This window comes from Scyliorhinus canicula, chromosome 8 (genome assembly GCF_902713615.1).
Source record: "Scyliorhinus canicula chromosome 8, sScyCan1.1, whole genome shotgun sequence".
NCBI classification, from domain to species: domain Eukaryota; kingdom Metazoa; phylum Chordata; class Chondrichthyes; order Carcharhiniformes; family Scyliorhinidae; genus Scyliorhinus; species Scyliorhinus canicula.
Genome location: NC_052153.1, coordinates 156,946,148 through 156,971,651, shown reverse-complemented (window position 1 = coordinate 156,971,651; position 25,504 = coordinate 156,946,148). Strand labels below are relative to the sequence as shown.

Here is a 25,504-nt window from a genome sequence, read left to right as displayed (position 1 = left end):
TATTTGATATCCTAATTGTAGGTGGAGAGTTCAATACTCCACCGAAGAATTTTGTCATTTTTAATTTTGCCCCTTTGCGAGTTGTCGAACATGAAGGTGACCGACCGTTGGTCGGTAATGAGGGTGAACCTCCTACCTGCGAGGTAGTGTCTCCAGTGTCGGACAGCCTCCACGATGGCTCGTGCATCCTTCTCGACTGAGGAGTGTCGGAGTTCTGAAGCGGATAGGGTACGGGAGAAAAATGCAACGGGCCGCCCTGCTTGGTTTAAAGTGGCTGCTAGCGCTACCTCTGAGGCGTCGCTCTCAACCTGAAAGGGAGTGGATTCATCAACCGCCCGCATGGCTGCTTTGGCGATGTCGCCCCTGATGCAGCTGAAGGCCTGGCGCGCCTCAGCAGACAGGGGAAATAGTGCGGCCTTGATGAGTGGGCGGGCTTTGTCCGCATATTGGGGGACCCACTGGGCGTAGTACGAAAAGAGCCCCAAGCACCGTTTGAGGGCCTTGGGGCCATGGGGGAGGGGGAGTTCTAAGAGGGGGCGCATGCGGTCCGGGTCTGGGACCAGGACTCCGTTCTCCACGACGTAGCCAAGGATGGCCAGTCTGTTTGTGCGGAACACGCATTTCTCCTTGTTATATGTAAGGTTTAATTTTTGGGCCGTCTGGAGAAAATGGTGGAGGTTGGCGTCGTGGTCCTGCTGGTCATGGCCGCAGATGGTAACATTATCCAGATACGGAAACGTGGCCCGCAGCCCGTCCTGGTCTACCATTCGGTCCATTGCTCGTTGGAACACCGAAACCCCGTTAGTGACGCCGAAGGGAACCCGGAAGAAATGGAAGAAGCGGCCATCGGCCTCGAATGCCGTGTAGTGGCGGTCCTCCGGGCGGATTGGGAGCTGGTGGTATGCAGACTTCAGAACCACCGTGGAAAATAGCCGATATTGGGCGATCTGGTTTACCATGTCTGCGATTCTGGGGAGGGGATACGCGTCTAGGAGCGTAAAGCGATTGATGGTCTGGCTATAATCGACGACCATGCGGAATTTTTCCCCGGTCTTGATGATCACCACCTGAGCGCTCCAGGGACTGTTACTGGCCTCTATGATCCCCTCACTGAACAGCCTCCGTCCTCCGTTCTGATAAATACCCTATCCTGCAGGCTGTACCGCCTGCTGCGGGTGGCTACCGGTTTGCAATCCGGGGTGAGGTTGGCGCAGAGAGGAGGGCGGGCGATGCGCAGCGTGGCGAGGCTGCAGGTAGTGAGTGGGGGCAGGGACCCGCCGAAGCTGAGGGTGAGACTCTTGAGATTACATTGGAAATCCAAGCCTAAGAGGAGTGGCGCACAGAGGTCGGGCAAGACATACAGTTTACATTTGGAATAGCGAGTGCCTCGAATCGTTAGCGTTGCTGTAGTGCGGCCTTGGATTTGGATGGAATGGGAGCCCAAAGCGAGGGCGATAGTTTGGTTGACGGGATAAATAGGGAGGGAACAGCGTCTTACCAGTTCTGGGTGTATGAAGCTCTCTGTGCTCCCGGAGTCGAAGAGGCACGATGTGTTGTACCCGTTGATCTGGACCTCCGTCATCGAATTTCTCAGATGCTTGGGGTGAGATTGGTCGAGGGTGACCGCGTTGAGTTGCGGGCCGCGTGGTGGGTGCCCGGAGGAGTCGAATTCTTCCGATCGGGCGTCCTGTCGAGTAGATGCCGCTGCGTTCTGGCGAGCTTCATGCAGGAACACTGCGCTGAGTTGCGGGCCATGTGGTGACTGCCCGGGGAGGTCGTACTCCTCCGATGAGCTGTTTGAGTCTGGGGATGCAGCTAGGGCCCGTGGATCGCACGTGGAGGGTGGTGATGAAGATGGCGTCCAAGATGGTGGCCCCCATGAATTGCACATGGCCGGCCGCATGGTGGAGGTTTGCCAAGATGGCGGCCCCCATGGATCGCATGTGGCGGGAGAGGGCGGAGCCTGAGCATAGGCCACAGCGTTTCAGGCCCCGCGGGCCTGCTGGTGCTGGGGGCGATGTTTTTGGACTGTTGGGGTGTTGAGGGCTGGGGCCCTTCTGACGAGGCACACTTTAGCATAGTGGCCTTTCTTCCCGCAGCTGCTGCAGGTCGCGGATCGGGCTGAGCAGAGCTGCCGCGGGTGCTGGCTTTGTCCACAGAAGTGGCAGGCTGGAGTAGTTGAATAACTGGTTTGGGGAGCTGAATAGTGGCAGGCTGGAGCAGTTGAATAACTGGTTTGGGGAGCTGAATAGTGGCAGGCTGGAGCAGTTGAATAACTGGTTTGGGGAGCTGAATAGTGGCAGGCTGGAGCAGTTGAATAACTGGTTTGGCGAACTGAGTAGCTGGCTGGGGGAACTGAGTAATTAGCTGGAGCAGCTGGATAGTTTGAGTAGTTGACTGGGACAGTAGGGCGGCCGGCTGTGGCAGCGCGATAGCTGGGGGGTCTTGCGGCACAGGCTTGGGGGGTCCTCAGGTCGGGGGCCCATGCGGGGTTAGCAGGGTCCGCAGGAAATGAGTTGAGGCTGCGGAAGGCAACGTCCATCGTGATAGCAGCCTCTACGGTAGTCTCTAAGCCCTGGGCCCCATTTTCTAATAGTCTCTGGCGTACATAGCTAGATTGAAGACCCGCTACAAAAACATCCCGCACAGCAAGCTCCCTATGTTCGGCCGCGGTTACGGCCTGGTAATTGCAGTCATTTGAGAGATTGTTCAACTCGCGTGCAAATTCAGCTAAAGTTTCAGTAGCCCGTTGTCGGCAAGTCGTGAACACATGGCGGGCAAAGACCTCGTTCATGGGCCTAATATACATTTTGTCCAAAATCGGCAGCGCAGCGATGTAGGAACCGGCTGGATTTAGTTGTGTAGAAATTCTGTGGCTTACCCTCGCGTGCAGTAGGCTGAGCTTTTGTTCCTCCGTAGTTTCAGCGGTGCTGATTTCGGCCAGGTAGGCCTTCAAACATTTCAGCCAGTGGCAGAAAGTTTCTTTCGCCTCTGCATCCTGCGGATCGAGTTCTAGACGTCCTGGTTTTAGAGCGGATTCCATGCTTTACTTCGGCAGCTTCTTAAGTGTATTAAATTGATGGAACCATCAATTCAGCGAACACGTGTAGTTGGATCTGAACAGAGGCTTTAATACACTTACAATAGAGCCAGCCTATTCGTCGTTGAACTTCAGGTGAACTGGCAGGCTGGCTCTAAGGCACTGATCTTTATACATCGGTCCCAGGGGGAGGAGTCCTGGGCGGAGCCAAGGGAGGAGCCCAGTACAAACTCTCGCGTACTCCCAGAGCGACTCCCCCTATGGTCGGATAGTGCAACTGCACTTACAATGGGTCGATAACGAACATATATACATGGAGTGATATGGCAACTATATATAGTGTGAATCACATTCACCACACACCTCTCTAAGGTCACTCAATCCTTCCCTGGCCGCAGGTTATGTGTTGCTGAACCCCTCATTCAGATCTTTGTTACCTCTAGACTTGACAATTCCAATGCACTTGTGGCCAGTCTCTCATTATCCCACTAATGTGACCATCAATTCACTAGACACACGATTGGAAGTAAACTGTTGTTTTAATAGTCTTACAACTAAGCCAGCCTGCGACCAGAGGAACTGAGAGCAGGCTTATGGGTGCAGTACTTTATACTTCCGGTTAGTGGAAGGAGCCATGGGCGGAGCCATGGGCGGAGCCAAGGGTGGAGCCCAGTACAAACTCCTCATCTCCCCCTATGGGCAGAGCCGCGCAAAGGCTCACATACAGAGCCCACAAGGACACAACACATGCAATGCTGTACAGTGTGAATTACGGGGCATATAATTCACCACATTCACCCCCTGTAAAAAAATCAAGTCCGGCAGGGGTGACGGGTCTACAAATTGAGCCGGTCCAGTGGCCGAGTCGTCCTTTGGGATCGGCGGAGCACCGGGGTTGCAGCCTCTTCGGGTGGCTGGGTGGTGGCGGTCGGTGAGGGTACGATCGTGGACTCTGGGTGTGATTCGGTCTGAGCTTCATACCTGACCGGTGCGATGGGCGGCGGGGAGCGCAGGAAACCTATAGGCGCTGGGGCGCGGAGCACGGGCAGTGAACCTATAGGTGTGGGGGCGCAGGGCATGGAGGGTTGGGTGGGGTGTTGTGTGAGGGGTACCTCGGCGGTGGTAGTGGTGGAGTTGGATCCTGGAGGCGCCAGGTCCCGGAGGGAAACAGTGTCCTGACGGCTGTCAGGGTTTTCGAAGAAAGCGTATTGGGGGTTGGACTGGAGTAGGAGCACTCTTTCTATGAGCAGATCAGTTTTGTGTGCCCGGACGTGCTTCTGGAGGAGAACCGGGCCCGGTGTCTTCAACCAAGCTAGGTGCGAAACCCCCGTGGTAGTGCCCCTAGAGAAAACAAATAGCCGTTCGTGAGTGGTCTGGTTGGTGGCAGTGCATAGGAGGGACTTAATAGCGTGGAGCGCGTCGGGTAGGACCTCCTGCCAATGGGAGGTCGGGAGATTCCTGGACCGGAGGATCAGTAGGATGGTCTTCCAGACCGTCGCGTTCTCCCTCTCCACCTGCCCGTTCCCCCTGGGGTTGTAGTTGGTAGTCCTGCTCGAGGCGATGCCCATGTCGAGCAGGTACTGACTCAGCTTGTCACTCATAAAGGACGAACCCCTGTCGCTGTGTACGTAGCTGGGGAAACCAAACAGGGTGAAGATGCTGTGCAGGGCCCTAATGACTGTGTGGGAGGTCATATCGGGGCACGGGATGGCAAACGGGAAGCGGGAGAACTCATCGATGACGTTCAGGAAGTACACATTTCGATTGGTCGAGGGGAGTGGCCCTTTGAAATCGATGCTCCGCGTTCAAAGGGCAGGGATGCCTTTACCAGTTGGGCCTTGTCTGGTCTATAGAAGTGTGGTTTGCACTCCGCGCAGATCGGGCAATCCCTGGTGATGGCTTTTACCTCCTCGGTGGAGAAAGGCAGATTTCGGGCTTTGACGTAGTGGGCGAGCCGGGTGACGCCCGGGTGGCAGAGGTCATTGTGGATAGCTTTCAGGCGGTCGTCTTGCGCGCTGGCGCACGTGCCGTGGGACAGGGCATCTGGGGGCTCGTTGAGCTTCCCCGGTCGATACATAATATCATAACTGTAGGTGGAGAGTTCAATCCTCCACCGCAGGATTTTATCATTTTTAATTTTGCCCCTTTGCGAGTTGTCAAACATGAAGGCAACCGATCTCTGGTCGGTGATGAGGGTGAACCTCCTACCTGCGAGGTAGTGCCTCCAGTGTCGTATGGCTTCCACGATGGCTTGTGCTTCTTTTTCAACCGAGGAGTGTCGAAGTTCCGAAGCGGAGAGGGTTCGGGAGAAAAAGGGGACTGGTCTCCCTACCTGATTCAGAGTGGCTGCGAGAGCAACCGCTGAGGCGTCGCTTTCCACCTGGAAGGGGATGGATTCATCCACCGCCCGCATGGCCGCTTTGGTGATGTCATCTTTGATGCAGTTGAAGGCCTGGCGGGCCTCAGCTGACAGAGGAAAGAGTGTGGCCTGAAATAGTGGGCGGGATTTGTCCGCGTACTGAGGGACCCACTGGGCATAGGAGAAGAATCCCAGGCACCTCTTGAGGGCCCTGGGACAATGAGGGAGAGGGAGTTGTAAGAGGGGGCGCATACGGTCTGGGTCGGGGCCCAGGACTTTGTTTTCCATGACACAGCCGAGGATGGCTAGTCTGGTCGTGCGGAAAACGCATTTCTCCGTGTTATAAGTGAGGTTAAGTTTCTGGGCAGTTTGGAGAAATCGGTGGAGGTTAGCATCGTGGACCTGCTGATCATGGCCGCAGATGGTGACGTCATCCAAGTACGGAAACGTGGCACGCACCCCGTACTGGTCCACCATTCGGTCCATTGCCCGTTGGAACACCGAGACCCCATTTGTGACGCCAAAGGGAACCCAGAGGAAGTGGAAGAGGCGGCCGTCTGCCTCGAACGCCGTGTCGGGGCTGTCCTCCAGGCGGATTGGGAGCTGGTGGTATGCAGACTTCAGATCTACCGTGGAGAATATGCGGTACTGGGCGATCTGATTAACCATGTCTGCAATCCTGGGGAGGGGGTACGCATCGAGGAGCGTGAACCGGTTAATGGTTTGGCTATAGTCCACTACCATTCGGAATTTTTCCCCGGTCTTGACGACCACCACCTGAGCTCTCCAGGGGCTATTACTGGCCTCTATGATTCCCTCACGTAGGTGTCTCTGGACCTCGGTTCTGATAAACACCCTGTCCTGCAGGCTGTATCGCCTGCTGTGAGTGGCTACGGGTTTGCAGTCCGGAGTGAGGTTAGCAAAGAGTGGAGGGGGGTCGATTTTTAGCGTCGCTAGACTGCAGATAGTGAGTGGAGCTAGGGGTCCGCCGAAGCTGAGTGTGAGGCTCTTGAGATTACACTGGAAGTCGAGTCCCAATAAGAGTGGGGCGCAGAGTTCGGGGAGTACATACAGCTGGGAATTAGAGTAGCTGGCGCCCTGAATCGTTAGGGTCGCGACAGTGCGCCCTTGTATGTGAACAGTGCGTGAGCCCGAGGCGAGGGAGATAGTTTGCCATGCAGGGAAGATAGAGTGCGAACATCGTCTTACCAGATCTGGGTGTACGAAGCTCTCGGTGCTCCCGGAGTCGAAGAGGCACGGTGTCCTGTACCCGTTTATTTTAACGGTCATCATAGAGTTCCGGAGGTGTTCCGGATGCGACTGGTCCAACGTGACCGCGCTGAGTTGCGGGTAGTCGGCAGCTCGATCAGCTGTGCTGGAGTGGCCCCGTGATGACTGTCCGCTGAGGTCGTAGTCTTCGAGATGAGGTTCGGAGGCTGGAGAGGATGGAGCCCAAGATGGCCGCCACAGTGTAACGCATGTGGCGGACGGCGAGGAAGATGGCGTCCAAGATGATGGCCCCCATGAGACGCACGTGGCCGGCCGCGTGGAGGAGGGTTGCCAAGATGGCGGCCCCCATGAATCGCACATGTCAGCTGGGGCAGAGTCGGCAGACACGCTGCAGCATTACGGGGCCTGCGGGCCTGTGAGTTTGGGAAGCGAGTGATCTGGGCTGCGGGAGAGTTTGGAGTTTTCTTTGCTAGGCATACCCGGGCATAGTGTCCTTTGCGACCCCAGCTGCTGCAGGTCACGTTGCGGGCCGGGCATTGCTGCCGTGGGTGTTGGGGCTGCCCACAAAAATGGCACGCTGGTGCTGCATAGTGAGTGGATGGCCGCGCGGCGCAGGCCTGGGGCAGTCACTGGTCGGAGGCTCATGATGGGGTCGCTTGGTCTGCGGGGAACGAGGTGAGACTGCGGAACGAGACCTCCATAGTTGTAGCTAACACTACAGTGTCCTCCACATTCTGGGCCCCTTTCTCAAGCAACCATTGGCACACATAGTTGGACCTGAGCCCTGCCACGTATACATCATGGACAGCGAGTTCCATATGCTGGGCGGCTGTTACAGCCTGAAAATTGCAGTCCCGAGCTAGGGCTTTTAAATCACGCAGAAAGTCTTCCAGCGACTCCGTGGGGCGCTGGCGGCGGGTCGTGAAAATGTGCCGCGCGTAGACCTCGTTGATGGGCCACACGTACATTCGGTCGAGCATGGCCATGGCCTCCGTATATGAGATGGTACAATTAAGTTGCGCAGAGATACGATGGCTCACCCTTGCGTGCAGTAGGCTGAGTTTCTGCTCGTCTGTAGTTTCTGAGGTGCTTGATTCAGCCAGGTAGGCCTTGAAACATCTGAGCCAATGTAGGAAGATTTCCTTCGCCTCTGCAGCCTGCGGGTTGAGTTCTAGTCGGTCAGGTTTGAGGGCTGATTCCATAGTAGTTTTCTTCAAGTTTTCTAAGACTATTAAATTGATGGAACCATCAATTCACTAGACACACGATTGGAAGTAAACTATGGTTTTAATAGTCTTACAACTAAGCCAGCCTGCGACCAGAGGAACTGAGAGCAGGCTTATGGCAGCAGTACTTTATACTTCTGGTTAGTGGGAGGAGCCATGGGCGGAACCAAGGGTGGAGCCCAGTACAAACACCTCATCTCCCCCTATGGGCAGAGCCGCGCAACTGCTCACATACAGAGCCCACAAGGACACAATACATGCAAGGCAATACAGTGTGAATTACAAGGCATATAATTCACCACACCCACCCTCCAGAAACGTGATGCCATTCTGCCCATGTGCTAAATCGCACCCAGGTTCCACTCTCCTTTCTCTGCTGTGTTGTTGTTTGATCCACATTGGTTTCTTATTAAAGCAACACCTCAGTTTTAAAATTCTGATCCTTGTTGTCAAATGCCTCCATGACCCTACCACCTCTGCAATCACTTCCAATCACTTAACCTCCCCTTGGATCTGTGCATTCCACCAACTCTGGCCTTTAAATAATTTGTCTTTAATCTCTCCACCAAGGCTGAATAAAAGAGATATGTCAAAACTTTTTATCTAGCACGCACCAGCACATTTGTCAAGAATTGGAATTTTGCGCATAATTCTGGTCGCCACGCTACCAGAAGGATGTGGAGGCTTTGGAGAGAGTGCAGAGGAGGTTTACCAGGATGTTGCCTGGTCTGGAGGGGGTTAGCTATGTGGAGAGGCTGAATAGACTCGGATTGTTTTCATTAGAACGACGGAGGTTGAGGGGTGATCTGTTAGAGCTCTACAAGATTATGAGGCGTATGGATAGAATGGATGGGCAGGCACTTGTTCCCAGGTTGGAGGGGTCAGTTACCAGGGAGCATAGGTTTAAGGTTTGTGGGTCAAAGTTTAGAGGACACATGCGAGGCAGGTTTTTTACGCCGAGAGTCGTGAGCGCCTAGAAAGCGTTGCCAGGGCAGGTGGTGGAAGCAGATACATCAATGGCATCTCATCAAATACATGGATAGGATGGGTATAGAGGGGTATAGAGGGATACAGCATTAGGAAGTACTGAGAGTTTTGGCCAGGGGGCTGGTTTAGCACAGGGCTAAATCGTTGGCTTTGAAAGCAGACCAGGGCAGGCCAGCAGAACGGTTCAATTCCCGTACCAGCCTCCCCGAACAGGCGCCGAAATATGGCGACCAGGGGCTTTTCACAGTAACTTCATTTGAAGTCTACTCGTGATTTCATTTTTCATTTCAAGGGTGGCATCATGACCGGTACAGGCTTGGAGGGCCGAAGGGCCTGTTCCTGTGCTGTATTGTTCTTTGTTCTTTGTTCTAATACCAGTATAAGGGTATTCTTGTGAGGTGTCCTGATGTATGCAAGTTGAAAAGCTTCAACATGTCTGTTTTTATCAGCAATACTCAAGTTCTGAATTACCAAACAATTACTCTGCACTAAGGGCGGCTGGACAATCAGTTGCCTACTAAAGCCAAAGTTCTGGATTTTCCTCTCTAAATCCCGCTTTTCTCCTTCAAAATCCCCTTTAAAACCTATTGCATTCACGGACCTTTTGGTCGTCTGGCCTAGAATCTCCTTATGTGGATCAGTATCAATTTTTTTGTTCCTTAATGCTCCTGGAAAGTGATTTGGGATGCTTTATTCTGTTACAGATGCTACAAAATGCAAGTTGTTGTTGTTGAAGTATTGAGACAGATTTGATCAATAAGGTCAGATTTAAGCAGTATTGTAAAGGTGGGGGGGGGGGGGGGGGGGGGGGGGGGCGGTGGAACATCATCCTGCTTCTTAGGAAGTCAACATCGGCCCCAAATCCACCCCTGCTCTATCTCCAATTCTTTTTTTTCCCAAGCTTATGGAATGTGCTATCTCTATCAAACTCTGTGTCCACCTGTCCTATCACTTTATTCAGATTCAAATACTTTTATTCTTATTTCTCTCCCACTTGGAGCACTGAGATAATCCTGGTTTCCAAGTTACCAATGGCATTTGTTGTGACTCCGCCTGTGGTCCTACTTGACCTTTCTGCAGCATTTGATACCAAAAGCAACCAACAACTGGCATTTACATAGTGCCTTTAACATTGTAATATGTCCCAAGGAGTTTCACAGGTTGGTTTAGCACAGTGGCCTAAATAGCTGGCTTTTAAAGCAGACCAAAGCAGGCCAGCAGCACGGTTCAATTCCCATACCAGCCTCCCTGAACAGGCGCCGGAATGTGGCGACTAGGGGCTTTTCACAGGAACTTCATTTGAAGCCTACAATAAACGATGTTCATTTCATTTCCGGAGTGCTTTAAATCAAAATTTGATCAGGAAATATCATAAACTGCGTGAAAGAGGTAGGTTTTAAGCCGTGTCTCAAAGGAGGAAAGAGAGGGAAAGAGATGAAGAGGTATGGAGAAGGAATTCCAGTGCTGAGGACCAGTGCCACTGTAAAAGTATTATGCTATCCTTCAGTCTTGCATCTCCTGTCGCCTCCCCGACAATTAACTATCGACAGTGAATTCAGTAAAGTGGTGCTAACACTTGCTCCCCATCAGCAACCCTCTCACACAACTGCTAAAAATGGTCAAACTCACGGGTAGTTGGAATAGTTGGCCTGCTCTCCCTCCAGTCTCAGCCTCCCATTGTTCTCCAGCACCATGCTACCTTGGTTCCACTCACTATATTTGTACGTTCCCCTCTGCAAAACCTGAACACTCAGGAGCTTTCTGATTTGATGGAATCATGGACTTTTTCAGTAACCGGCATGAATGGTAGCAGAGAGCAGCAAAGGAGGGGGCAAACTGTGATTGGAGGGTCAGTGAGCTTTTGTGGGAGGGGCAGGAATGGAAAAGTTAAGACTGAATGGCAAGTGAGCACATGGAGAGAAATAGGAGGCTACGATTGGAGGATCAGAACACCTGGTTTGGGTGTCATTGGTGGATCAGTGAGCACTAACGGGAATTGATTGTTTTGATTGGTGGATTCGTGAACATGGAAGGGAAGGGGCAGCTGTTATTGGTCGATCAGCGAGCAAGGGGGAAATGAGAGATTATGATTGGTAGATCAGCGAGCAAGGAGGGGATGGTGTCATTGAAGGTTTAAGGAGCATGCCGGGGGATGGTGGGGCCAGGAAATGGCTGCTACAGAAAATTCCAGAGTTTTGGATTGAACAAAGAACAAAGAACAAAGAAAAGTACAGCACAGGAACAGGCCCTTCGGCCCTCCAAGCCTCTGCTGACCATGCTGCCCGTCTAAACTAAAATCTACACTTCCTGGGTCCGTATCCCTCTATTCCCATCCTATTCATGTATTTGTCAGGATGCCCCGAAATGTCACTATCGTCCCTGCTTCCACCACCTCTTCCGGCAGCGTGTTCCAGGCACCCACTACCCTCTGTGTAAAAAATTTGCCTCGTATATCTCCTCTAAACCTTTCCCCTCGCACCTTAAACCTGACCCCCTAGTAATTGACCCCAAACCCTGGGAAAAAGCCTCTGACTATCCACTCTTCTATGCCCCTCATAATTTTGTAGACCTCTATCAAGTCGCCCCTCAACCTCCATCGTTCCAGTGAGAACAAACCGAGTTTATTCAACCGCTCCTCATAGCTAATGCCCTCCACACCAGGCAACATCCTGGTAAATCTCTTCTGCACCCGCTCTAAAGCCTCCACATCCTTCTGGTAGTATGGTGACCAGAATTGAACACTATACTCCAAGTGTGGCCTAACTAAGGTTCTATACAGCTGCAACATGACTTGCCAATTTTTATACTCAATGCCCCAGCTAATGAAGGCAAGCATGCCGTTGGCCTTCTTGACTACCTTCTCCACCTGTGTTGCCCCTTTCAGTGACCTGTGAACCTGTACACCTAGATCTCTCTGATTGTCAATACTCTTGAGGGTTCTACCATTCACTGTATATTCCCTACCTGTATTAGACCTTCCAAAATGCATTACCTCACATTTGTCCGGATTAAACTCCATCTGCCATCTCTCCGCCCAAGTCTCCAAATGATCTAAATCCTGCTGTATCCTCTGACAGTCCTCATCGCTATCCGCAATTCCACCAAACTTTCTGTCGTCTGCAAACTTACTAATCAGACCAATCATTTATATATACTATGAACAGCAAAGGCCCCAGCACTGATCCTTGCAGAATATCACTAGTCACAGCCCTCCAATCCGAACAACACCCTTCCATTGCTACTCTCTGCCTTCTATGACCTGAAATTCACAGTGAAGCCATATTCATGGTGTCGGACCAGCCCGGGCTGCAGGCAGGTGCGGGGTCAGATGTCTTAGCCTTCGCCTCACTGATTGCCCGAAGGTGGGTCCTGTTGGGGTGGAGATCAGCTTCTCTGCCCTGTGCCTCGGCTTGGCGGGAGGACCTGCTTGAATTTTTGATACTCGAGAAGGTGATGTTTGAGTTGAGGGGAAGGATGGAAGTGTTCTACAATTCATGGGTATTGTATATCTTCCACTTTCAAGAATTGGATGCCATTGAACATTAAATGGGTTGAGGCCCACCCAGTTGAGTGTATTGTTTATTGTTTACCATGTGTGGGATGAGCGTGGATTCTCTTTTAGTCTTTCTTGTTTTGTATTTGGGATGTTGGGGTGATGTTTGGGTTTGTATGTTGAAGGTATTTGTTACTGTTGGTTATCTTTTGGTGGGTGTATATTTGATGAAAAAATGGAAAATGAGGAGAATAAAAATATTTTTTAAAAAACTGTTCAGCTGGTCTGAAGAAGTGTCATATTAGACTCAAAAAGTTAACTCTGTTTTTCTCTCCACACAGGCTGCCAGACATGCTGAGTTTTGCAAGCACTTTCTGTTTTCACCTGATGTGTGCTGGAGTGTTGAATGATGTTACAGAAGGTGATTGCTCCTATCCAGCTCCAACATGGCAGTTATAGGGATTGAGAAAATATTACACAGCGATTTATGTAGCTTCAGAATATTTCCTGTGTAACCCAAGTAATCACTCAGTTCTCATTGTGACAATAAAAATTCCCGACAATTTAAACACCCACTGCCCCTAAAGTGATGGAAAAACAAACAATTGTATTATCAATATAAAATGCTATGGATTCTGGAAATCTGAAATAAAAGCATAAAATGTTGGAAACACTCAACAAGTCTGGCAGCATCTGTGGAGAAACAAACAGAGTTAGCCGGTGCAATCTAGCGGCGTCATCGTGCCCGACCCGCAACGCAACAAGGCCGGTAAATCTCGTGAGCGCTCCTTAGGCCTCACGAGATTTCATAGAATTTACAGTGCAGAAGGAGGCCATTCGGCCCATCGGGTCTGCACCAGCTCTAAGAAAGAGTACCCTACCCAAGCCCACACCTCCACCCGATCCTCATAACCCAGTACCCCACCCAACACTAAGGGCAATTTTGGACACTAAGGGCAATTTAGCATGGCCAATTCATCTAACCTGCACATCTTTGGACTGTGGGAGGAAACCGGAGCACCCGGAGGAAACCCACGCACACACAGGGAGGATGTGCAGACTCCGCACAGACAGTGACCCAAGCCGGGAATCGAACTTGGGACCCTGGAGCTGTGAAGCAATTGTGCTAACCACAATGCTACCGTGCTGCCCTAACGAGATCCCGCAAGGCGTTGCAATGGACAGGATCCAGATTTTCATATTTAAGCGTGCAGTTAAGCTCACTTAAATATGTTAGTGCCAGAGTTACCCAAGCGTGGGACCTACCAACTTTGCCTCGGAGACCTCAAATGGGTGCCGTTTAATACTGGTTTCCACAAATGTGGACCAGGCGTACTGGCACCTGGGGTGGGTTCACGCAGGTGATCGGGGGCCCCTGGGTGATGGGGTTTTGGGCAGGGTGGTACCCTGGCACTCCCAATGTCACCTGAGCACCGTGGCACTGACATCCTGGCAGTGCCACCAGGGCATCCTGATAATGCTACTCTGGCACTGCCAGGGTGCCCAGGAGGTGCTGCCAGGTTGATGGGGCACTGCCATCAGGCTGGCAGCACCCAGGTGGCATTTTTCCCATGTCAGGGATCGGGCCTGGAGGTGCCCTGCTCTTATGAGGTGGGGTGCGGGTGGCTTGAGGACCCCCCTGATTGGTAACTTGGGGCATTCAGGGGGAGGGGGGGGGGGTCCAGAGGCTATGGAAGGAGGCTCCCAGATATCAGGCCGCCATTTATAAATGTCGCCCCGATATCTTCCTGCACTGGCGAGCTGAACTCGTTAGTTCAGGAAATGAGCCTCAGCGGGCTTTGGCAGGTCTTTGACAGTCCCATTTAATAGCGAGGTTGTTCTCGACACTGGAGGCGCTGGGAAACACCCCTCTAAACGCGCCAGAAACAGCATTCTTTTCATTTCCATTAAATCATGTTCAATATCCCTGGTTGATGACATTTCATCAGAACTGGAAAATCTTTCCCATGGCCAGAATTCCATGTCCGCCACCACGCCCCCTCCACCCCCTGGCATGTTCTAAGACGCAGGTGGTGCGTGAATTTACATGGGCAGGATTCACTCTGGGTTCCTACCCGCCTCAGACTGGTTTGTGATTTTGTGCTGGGGTGGGCAGGCCTTCGGATGGGAAGCTGGTCCTTGCCCCAACTACGACACTTTAGTTGCCATCTACTGGCCACTGTTTTTGAAATGCTGTTGAAGGAGCCTAGGTGAATTGCTGCTGCGCATCTTGATGATGGTACACACTGATGCCACTGTGAGATGGTGGTGGAGGGAGTGAATTCTTAAGGCTGAAGTTGGGTGTCAATTAAATAAGCTGCTTTGTCCTGGATGGTGTTGAGCTTCCTGAGTGTTGTTGAAGCTGCACTCATCCAGGCAAGTGGAGAATATCCCAACACATCCTAACTTGCATGTTGTAGATGACTGGAAGTCTTTGGGAAATCAGGATGTGAGTTACTTGCCGTAGAATTCCCAGCCTCCAATGTATCCTCATATCTTTAGTTTTTATATGGCTGGTCCAGTTAAGTTTCTCGTCAATAGCGACTCCCAGGACATTTATGGTGAAGGAGTTGGAGATGTCAATGCCTTGAATGTCAAGGGGTGGCGGTTGAATTTTCTCTTATTGGACAGTGTCATTGTGAATGTTACTTGCTAGTTAACAGTCCAAGCCTGAACGTTGTACAGGTTTTGCTACATGTGGGCATGGATTGCTTGTTAAAAGAACTGAATAAACATCAGCAAAAAAAAACACTTCTGATTTCTCATGCAGGGAAAGCCATTGATGGAAATGGCTGCACCTAAGATGCGACCGGAAGAACCTCTGCAGTGATGTCTTGGGGCTGAGATGGCAGGCCACCGATAACCAGCGTTACCTTCCTTCTGGTGAAGAGTTTGCCTCCTGATTCCCATTGACTTCACTATTATTCGGGATCCTTTTTCAAATGCTGCCTTGATGTCAAAGGCAGTCACTGTCAGTTCCCCCCCTGCTTCTTTTGTTCATGTTTGGGCCCAGGTTTCAGTGTGAGGTGTGGAGATGAGTGGCCCTGGAAGAACCAAGCTGAGCATTGGTGAACAGTTTATTGCTGACAGCACTGTTAGCGAGCAAAACCTTCCATCATTTTGCTGCTGGTTGAAAGCAGACTGATGAGGCAGCCATGATCTAATTTGGTTTTATTATGCCCTTTGTTGTCAGAGGGGGGCACAACAAGTTTGCATAGCATAGTACAAGGGCTTTATTGAGAGCTTTGTTTATATAACATAGTACAAGGGATACAAGATGCTGCTCAAATAGGGTACAATGGTGAACACAACAAAAACCTGCAAAGCGCTCCAGTGACATCATAATAATAATCTTTATTAGTGTCACAAGTAGGCTTACATTAACACTGCAATGAAGTTACTGTGAAAAGCCCCTAGTCGCCACATTCCGGCGCTTGTTCAGGTACAGGGAGGGAGAATTCAGAATGTCCAAACTATCTAACAGCACATCTTTTGGGACTTGTAGGAGGAAACCGGAGCACCTGGAGGAAACCCACACCGACACAGGAAGAACACACAGGGCATGATACTCCCAAAGGGAGACAAAGTGCCGACGCCGGAGTGAAAACCGGAGTGTTTCACTCCGGCGTCGGAGGCCACTCCTCAGCCCCTATTCTCCCATCCCCGGGGGCTAGGAGCGGCGGCGTGTCAATCTCGCGCGCCAGGCCTTGCCGCCCGTGTCAAAGCGGCGCCACCTGAATGACGCGGCCGGCGGTGCCTAAATTACGTCACCCGCGCATGCGCGGTTGCCGTCTTCCCCTCCGCCGCCCCGCAAGACATGGAGGATTGATCTTGCGGGGTGGCGGAGGGAAAAGAGTGCGTCTTTCAGAGACGGCACCGATCGCGGGCCAGACCCCTCCTGAGTACCCCCCAGGTGCTCGATCGTCTCTCCGCCCCCCCACAGGCCCCACACGCAGCGGTCGCGCGCTGTTCACGCCGGCAGCGACCAGGTGTGGTTGGCGCCGGCATGAACCGGTCGGATTAGGCAGGCCGCTCGTCCCATCCGGGCCGGAGAATCGCAGCTCGACTGGAGCAGCAATTCTCCGAGCGGCCTGTCGCAAAACGCCACACGCCGTTTTGGTGGGGGGGGGGGGGAATCACGTGCGGGTGCCAGGGTGGCGTGGCGTGATTCGCCCGCCACTCCCGCGATTCTCCCACCCGGCGTGGGGGTCGGAGAATCGCGCCCACAGACTCTGCACAGACAGTAAACCAGGCAGGGAATCGAACCTGGGACCACTGTGCTACCGTGCTGTTGCATAACACGTGACATTACACCAGCCAATGGTGTTACTCTGATACATAACACGCCTCCCTCTTTACTCCTTTGGTGTCCGCAGCCTTTTTTACTTAATCAAACACTTTTAAACAGATCAAACACATTATACTATAACTAACATTGTTACCTTACAGATACATATGTAGATTAGTAAAACAGTCCCTTGGGTGGACATCTGTCTCATTTTGGCAGAACACGATGTTCAGGAACTTGGCTCTTAGGGGTGCTAGGTGTGTCTTTCTGCACTCTGGTCAGTGTTACATCTGACAAAACCAACTCAGGAACTGTCTCTGGTTGTGTGGATGACTTTGTCATAAGTAGTTCCATAATCTCAGAAGTTGTAATCCTCAAGTCGGGCATGTCACTGTCCACGCTCTCTGTGGTGTAAACATATGGTACAGATTCTGCACTCTCACTGCCTGCAGACAATAATTGGTCAGCGTGCTGATGCCAAATTTGTTCATCGTCCGATTGTCCAGTATATGAAATCGGACCTGTTTTGGCTAGCCCAATTGCTGGAGCCCATTTTCCGCCTGAGGTGTAATTTCTCACAGGATCACGATTCCCCCCCAGTCAAAGACTTATTGGAATGTTGTTCCATTCTCGCCACTAGCGTCTGATGTTGTTGTCTTACTATCTCTGAAGTTGAAGGGGGAGTCAAAAAGTTGAACTGTGTGCGTAGTTTCCTTTTGAACATCAGTATAGCCGGTGAACATTGTGTTGTGAAATATGTAGTTTTTCTGGTGTCATTAGCAGTATGCAGTTCACATTGTTAAATTCGAGGACTACCCGAAGGGGTGTGGCATCCGCCAAATCAAATCTGTACCCTACTATGCCTGTACCCCCATTCATTACAATCATGGCCGATCATCCAACTCAATAGCCTAATCGCGCTTTCCCCCATATCCTTTGATGCCCTTCGTCCCAAGCTCTTTACCTAACTCCTTCTTGAAAACAGTTAGGGCTGGATTCTCCATCGGCGGGATCCTCCATTTCGCTGGCAGTGCGCTCACGTCTGTGGATTTCCCTATGAGGTGGGGGTGCCCACAATGGGAAACCCCATTGGCCTGCTGACAGGGGGGGGGGGGCACGTCGCACCAGAAAATGGGTGCAGCAGGATGGAGAATCCTGCCCACAATGTTTTGGCCTCAATTACTTCCTGTGGTAACGGATGATACAGACCGACCACTCTGTAAGTGAAGAAATTTCTCTTTATCTCTGTCCTAAATGGCCTACCCTATATCCTCAGTCTGTGACCCCTGTTCTAGACACACCCACCATTGGGAACTTCCTTCCTGCATCTTCCCTCTCCAGTCCTGTTAGAACTTTATAGGTTTCTATGATCCCCCCATATTCTTCTGAACTCCAGTGAATACAATCCTCACCGATTCACTCTCTTCTCATACTTCAGTCCTGCCATCCCTGGAATCAGTCTGGTGAACATTTGCTGCACTCCCTCTAGAACAAGAACATCCTTCCTCACATAAGGAGACAAAAACTGCACACAATATTCCAGGTGTGGCCTCACCAAGGCCCTGTATCATTGCAGCAAGACATCCCTGCTCCTGTACTCGAATCCTTTTGCTACGAAGGTCAACATGCCAATTGCCTTCATTACCGCCTGCTGTACTGCGTGCTTAACCTCAGTGACTGGTGTGCGAGGGCACCCAGGTCTCATTGCACATTCTCCTTTCCTGATTTATGGCCATTCAGATAATAGTCTGCCTTCTCATTTTTGGTACCAAAGTGAATAACCTCATATTTATCCACATTATCCCACCGCTGCCACCATGTCAGCTGATTTGCATTTCAGTCTCTTGAGCCAATCCTTTTATGGGCGGCACAGTAGCACAGTGGTTAGCACTGTTGCTTCACAGCATCAGAGTCCCAGGTTTGATTCTGGCTTGGGTCGCGTCTGTGTGGAATCTGCATGTTCTCCCTGTGTCATGTGGGTTTCCACCTGGTGCTCCGTATTCCTCCCGCAAGATCCGAAAGACGTGCTTGTTAGGTGAATTGGACATTCTGAATTCTCCCTCTGTGTACCCGAACAGGCGCCGGAATGTGGCGACTAGGGGCTTTTCAATTCATTGCAGTATTAATGTAAGCCTACTTATAACAATAATAAAGATTATTATTATTGTTATTATTATTAGCCAAAGTCATCGCCAATCGAGTCAAGTCTGTTCTAGAGTCGGTGATCCACCCTGACCAGACCTGTGCTGTACCCGGCAGGAAGATCTCTGACAGCCTCGCGCTGCTCAGGGATACGATCGCCTACGTGCAGGACAGGAGGGTGGACACCTGCCTCATCAGCCTTGACCAGGAGAAGGCCTTTGACAGAATATCGAACACCTACATGATGGATGTGCTCTCCAAAATGGGGTTTGGGGGGGGAATTCGCAATTGGATCAAACTGCTCTACACAAACATCTATAGCGCAGTCTCAATCAATGGGTGGGAATCAGAAAAGTTCCAGATCAAATCTGGAGTCAGGCAGGGCTGCCCTCTCTCCTTGGCCCTGTTTGTCTGCTGCATAGAACCTTTTGCCGAGTCCATCAGGAAGGATCCGGACATGAGAAGGGTGACGATCCCAGGCAGCGGAGACACGCAAGTCAAGGCCTCCCTGTACATGGACGACGTCGCCGTTTTCTGCTCGGATCCCGCGTCTGTACACAGGCTCTTGGACACCTGCGACCAGTTTGAACTGGCGTCAGGAGACAAGGTAAACCGCGGCAAGAGCGAGGCCATGTTCTTTAGGAACTGGGCCGACCGATCCTTTGTCCCCTTCACGGTCAGGTCAGATTACCTGAAAGTGCTGGGGATATGGTTCGGAGCGGCTGGGGCATGCACCAAAAACTGGGAGGAACGAATTGCCAAAGCAAAACAGAAACTGGGCTGGTGGGAGCAACGCTCCCTCTCCATTGCGGGCAAACCCCTGGTCATCAGGTGTGAGGTACTCTCGGTGTTACTGTACCCAGACCTGATGGGCAGGTCTGGCCCATCACTCGGACCTACGCCGCAGCAGTCACCCGGGCCATCTTCAAATTCATTTGGAGATCCAAGATGGACCGGGTCCGAAGAGACACAATGTACAAGCCTCTAGATAAAGGAGGGAGGAACGTACCCAACGCCGCCCTCATCCTGATGGCCACCTTTGTGTGCAACTGCATCAAGCTGTGCGTAGACCCCGGGTATGCAAACACCAAGTGTCACTACATACTGAGGTTCTACCTGTCCCCGGTGTTACGAAGGATGGGCCTGGCCTCATAGCCGCGGAACGCTCCAAGCAGTTGGACCGCGCCGAAACACCTGTCCTTTGTGGAAAAATTTTTGAAGAAAAACACCTTTGACCACAAAGCAATGAAGCAGTGGTCAGCACGTAATGTCCTCGAGACCCTCAGAGAAAAGGAGACTGTGGAGGACGTTGGATGGTTCCCTGAGCAGACTGTCAGAGCCATCTGGTAGAATGCCTCATCACCAGAACTTTCAAACAAGCACCAAGACCTAGCTTGGCTGGTGGTGAGAAGGGCCCTCCCTGTCAGATTCTTCATGTACACCCGAAGGCTCAGCATCAATGCACGCTGCCCTCGGAGTGGATGTGGGGGAAATGAGACAGTCACACACCTCCTTGTGGAATGTGCCTTTGCAAAGCTCTTATTTCTTGTGTTCTGAAGATGAACTTGCCCTTTAAGAGGGGCAAGCTGGCTTTCAATAGCGTGGGCTAGTTTGAACTCACGCTCGCCTCTCACAATTTTGCGACACCTGCTTAAGTGAAGTTGCTGTGTTGCCTACACTGGATGTAATGGGCGCTGATTAATCATGCATTGTGATCTCTGCCAATTTGATGGGTGCCATCAAATCCTGCCTACCCCCATCTGCAAAGAATTTTTCTGCAGCTCCAAATGGGCTGCTCTCGGATTCTCTTACAGAGCTGGTGCAATTTCCTGAACCCTGCACATAAGATATCTAGGAATTACAGGAATCTGCAAAGATCAGTCTAATCAGTTAGATCTTTGAAAAATATGTACAAAATGTATTTAGTTTTGCCTGGATTATACCCAAACCTAATTATTTATACAATACTACTTTTAATTTCTCTGATTTGATTTGTTAGAAGGTACAGGTTTTCCCTCGAGTCATTTACACCGTACTCACTTCATAGGCATTTAAAACTTCATACCCATTAGACAGCTCGAAGCAGACCTGGGTTTCCTGGACCTGCTGCCTCTTTTCCTTTCGACAAATGGTCTCCACTCTCCTGCCAACCCTAAACTCCTCCTTGCCTGCCTACCACAACGTGGAGTGTCAAGTCTCTGGTATAACTGTTCAAGAAATCTCCCTCCCTCTTCTATGGAAAGAATCCAAGATGTCGACGGAGCAAGGCGACTTCTTGCAGGCTGTGCGCAGTATACCCTCTAATTCTATCTTTTACTCTCGTTCTATGTTTCTAAAATTTCATTCTAACTCTTTCAAACTCTCTAACAATGTTCTAATTCAATTACTTTAAGTTGATCTTTTCTCTACACCTTGCTATGACTGGAACATTATATGCTTCAGTCTCTCCTTCCTTCCATATATACGGTATGCATTGTTTGTATAGTGTGCAAGAAACAATACTTCTCACTGTATATTAATACATATGACAATAATAAATCAAATCACAAAAAATCAGGCCCAGTAAAGAGAGTCACTGATTCAAATTAGCTACAAGTTGCTCAAGGACTGCTATCCTCTGACATTTCTTGCAGATATGACTGTCCTGGCTGCCTTGTGCATCAAAATCCTCCCACATCTTGCATGGCACACACATCATTTGACACTGGATTCTCTGCAATCCCCTTCTCAGTTGTGGTGAGCAAGCTGACTTCTCCCAGTATCCTCCTCAGTCACTTCTCACTACCGCCCTCTTTTGGATGCCCTTTCTTCCTCTTGCTGAGCACCTGATCCTCCTCCACAATCCCGTCTCAGTTATTGTGAGCGAGCTGACTTGTCCCAGAATCCTCCACAGTCACGTCTCAATACCGCCCTCTGTTGGATGTACTAATTCATTTAAAATGGTGAATAGAGGAATTTAATACAAGTGTCCCTGCAATGGTCGGCACAGTGTGGATGGGAGGACCTGTTTCTGTGCTGTAAGACTCTATGAATCTATAACATTGCACAGTATAATTATCAATCTAAGAAATGTTTGAATCGTGCATAGGTGAGGGTATGGTGTGCATTTGTTATTACAAGCCAAATCCTCAAAGGGTTTCTGTTTTGGAACAAAATACTCGGAAGATGTTTCCATAAATTTAGACACACTTATGCTGCCACAGCTCCCTCTGGTGCCAAGCCGAAGTATAGCATTTTAAAGCTGGATGAAACAAGCAAATGTTTACAATTAGAAAAAGTTATCAGTGGAATAATTGCCTCTCGGACCTCTTGGAATGGACAAATTTCTTTCAGTTGATTATCTACCGGAATCAAAAGTCTACAAAGGGTTGAAATACCCAGCTCAGTTAAGTCTGCTTACTTCACTCTCATTAACCCCTTTATAAGATGATGCAGTCACATACTCACTTTACTGTTGTATTTTTGGTGACATATGAGGTATTTGGGCCCACAAAGATACACAGATATATTGGCAATGTATTTCACCCGCAACCTGAGAGGGTGGAGGAGGGGGTGATGGGGAGGGGGTGATGGGGAGGGGGCATAGGGCCGAGCAGTAGATTTTAGTTTAACTTGGCCATTTTTAGCATGTTTTCACATTATTTTCACTGTAGTAAGCTAAGAAGATCAGGCAGTCATTTTGTCCTCACACTTGGTCAAGGAAGCCATTTTGTAATTTATATAACCATACAAACTACAAAAGCCACACATGTGTATTGAACAAGAATTACTATATAATTGGTAATGAGCCAGAAACAGATAATTAAAAAAGTGGAGAGTGTGGTGATATGCCTGCAGGTAATATCATAGATGGATGGTGTGTAACCTCCAACCAGCAGGTGGCGATGCAGACATACCATGCGGTCTCAAGACCATGGTTATGTGATCAGGGACTCTCATATAAGTGGAGACACATCCGGCCATCAGCAGATGGTTGTAGGAGATGGTAGTAAGACATACAGGTGAACAGTCGTGCTGCATGTAGTTCCAGAGGAGTTCAAACAAATCCACAATATCTTACTCTGTAACACATTGCTATCTTACCATGTGCGATTCAATAAAGATCCTGGTTTGGACAAGTCAAGGTGTTTGGTGGATTCCTTTGCAACGTATAGAAGACCAAACACAACATGGTACCACGAGTGCTGAAGATTTAAAGATAACGACTGTGATAGTATACAAATGTGCAGCATGTAAAGAGTTAATGTTATGTTAAGCCTAGCCACTAGAGGGAGCTAAGGAACAGTGCTACATATTGCACAGGCTCGTGGACGTCTGTGTGAGATTAGGTTGGAGCTCGAGGAGATTAGATTCATAGTGTGTAGTGTTCTTGAAAATACAGAAAAATGTGTCATTTGAAACATGGAAGTCTGGCAATATCTGGTTTGAGAGGATACAGGGAAAGATCCCACAAAAGTTTAATAGCAGCTTCAAAGAGCAGGGTTATAAAATGCAGATTCTTGCTCACAAGCAGGTTTCGCAGACACACAGGTTTCATGTGGTAAGCTAAAACAATGGCTCACACCTTCATGGAATGTAACTATCTCAGGAAGCATCTGAAAAAGCATGGATGAGAGTTTCAATTGCATTAAGTGACGAATGTTTAAAACAGGCAAGTCTTTCAAGTCATAACCAAGTTAAATTTTAGCATACAGCTAAAAGCAAAGTTTCACACCTTAATTGAAATAAACTCTCTTAGTAAACAGCTGGAAAGGATGGAAGATGCCCAGTCGAATTTGGTGTCAATTTTAAAGTGTAAAATTCTACGAACATCAAGTCAATTAAAAGAAAATTGGAGACGACCTGTCTATGAGACACATCATTTAAGTCAAAATCAAAGGCAAAGTTATGAGCTGGGGACAATTGGAAAATTAAACGATTCGAAATCACAGAAATAAAAGTTAACTATTGAAACCAAAGCATTTTTTAATCAGATCTGAGAGGAGACGATATGCCCAAAATGAATAATTAGTTGTAGTAAGATGTTTACATCAAAGATACTTTTAAACTATCAAAGTGAAACAAGCCCATTTACAATAAAGTCGTTAAAACTTTATTTTTAATAAAGTTAAAACATGACGAAGCATGTGAACGTAACGTAACATATGCGTACCTAGAAAGAAGGGCTTCAATCAGAAAGCCACATTAAAATGTGTCTTGCGAACGAGGTGCCTGCACAACAAAAAAACACACTTAGCTCACAAACATTTGCCGCCAACTCAGAGGAAGACGCCAGCCCCTTCAGTGCTGTGACGCACATCATGAAGAAATGTAGTCTCAATGTGGGCAGCCATTTTGGGCAACAAGCCCCATCCACCATCTTGTGTCAAAAGTGTGGCACTCGGCATGGCCCATGGCAATGTCTGGCCTTTGGAAAAGTTTGTTCCAGGAGCGACCGTATGGGGCACTTTGCAAAGCGTCCTACAATGGACCGTGTACGCCAAGTAAATGTAGTTGATGAGATAAATACTGAAGAACTGAAGAAATACTGAAGGGCAGCACGGTAGCATGGAGGGCAGCACGGTAGCATGGAGGGCAGCACGGTAGCATGGTGGTTAGCATAAATGCTTCACAGCTCCAGGGTCCCAGGTTCGGTTCCCGCCTGGGTCACTGTCTGTGCGGAGTCTGCATGTCCTCCCCGTGTGTGCGTGGGTTTCCTCCGGGTGCTCCGGTTTCCTCCCATAGTCCAAAGATGTGCGGGTTAGGTGGATTGGCCATGCTAAATTGCCCGTAGTGTCCTAAGAAGTAAGGTTAAGGGGGGGTGGTTGTTGGGTTACGGGTATAGGGTGGATACGTGGGTTTGAGTAGGGTGATCATTGCTCAGCACAACATCGAGGGCCGAAGGGCCTGTTCTGTGCTGTACTGTTCTATGTTCTATGTAACAGTGTTTCATCGACCTTGTCATGACCGGGGACCAGAAGTGTCCGAATGAAAATGATGAAAACAAAACTCTCTGGAAACCATTAAAACTACATGGAAATCGATGGTGTTCCTGAATAACACATTATTACGATGTGACTTTGACATGGAAACGAGAGCGAACCTCCTCAGCCAGTCTGCTTTGCAAAAGCTAAAAGTGCAGATGATTGTCGCAGTTCAGCCGGGGTTGCTTGTATACTACAGTACAGAAAAGATGGAGACATGACGGACATGCTACTGTTTTATATTGTGGACATGACAATTGAGTCCATCATAGGTGCGGATGCATGTGAATCCCTGAACTTACTTGAGCGCCTGCATGTCCCAGAATTAGGAGATATCTGGGTGTGCACATTTGATGAGTATTCAGAAGAAATCCAAGTGGAGGACGACAAATCAGCCAAAGAGACAAATAGCCAGCGAGCATTCGGCAATTCTGGTTAACAGTCTTCAAGAACATGCATGTGCTTAGTGGCATGATATAGGAGCATGACGAGCACGTATTAAAGCAGCTGCAAGATGTGAATGTTAAATGGACAGAGCATGAGAAGCCATGAAGCTTCACTCTGGAGTTTAAGTTCGAAACCAATGAGTATTTCACAAATGAGGTGATCACGAAAGTATCAGTTTGATTCTTGGCCATTTAAATCATTCTTTGATGAACCAGAAATCACGGGTGCACAGGCTGTAAGAGCATAAGAACATAAGAACTAGGAGCAGGAGTAGGCCATCTGGCCCCTCGAGCCTGCTCCGCCATTCAATAAGATCATGGCTGATCTTT

General features: G+C 49.8%; 1 protein-coding gene across 3 annotated transcripts in view; it reads right to left on the bottom strand.

The window, feature by feature from the left end:
• Window positions 1-25,504, bottom strand: part of s100z (S100 calcium binding protein Z) — a 67,757-nt gene that overhangs the window by 31,233 nt on the left and 11,020 nt on the right. The window contains exon 1 of one of the 3 annotated variants that reach the window (XM_038805533.1): window positions 21,381-21,517. The exons of the other annotated variants lie outside the window; for them this stretch is intronic. Coding sequence (XP_038661461.1) covers window positions 21,381-21,389 — 9 coding nt within the window. The 5' untranslated portion in view covers window positions 21,390-21,517. Of the gene's footprint in view, window positions 1-21,380; window positions 21,518-25,504 lie in introns of those variants that run through there. 3 annotated transcript variants of the gene reach the window in all.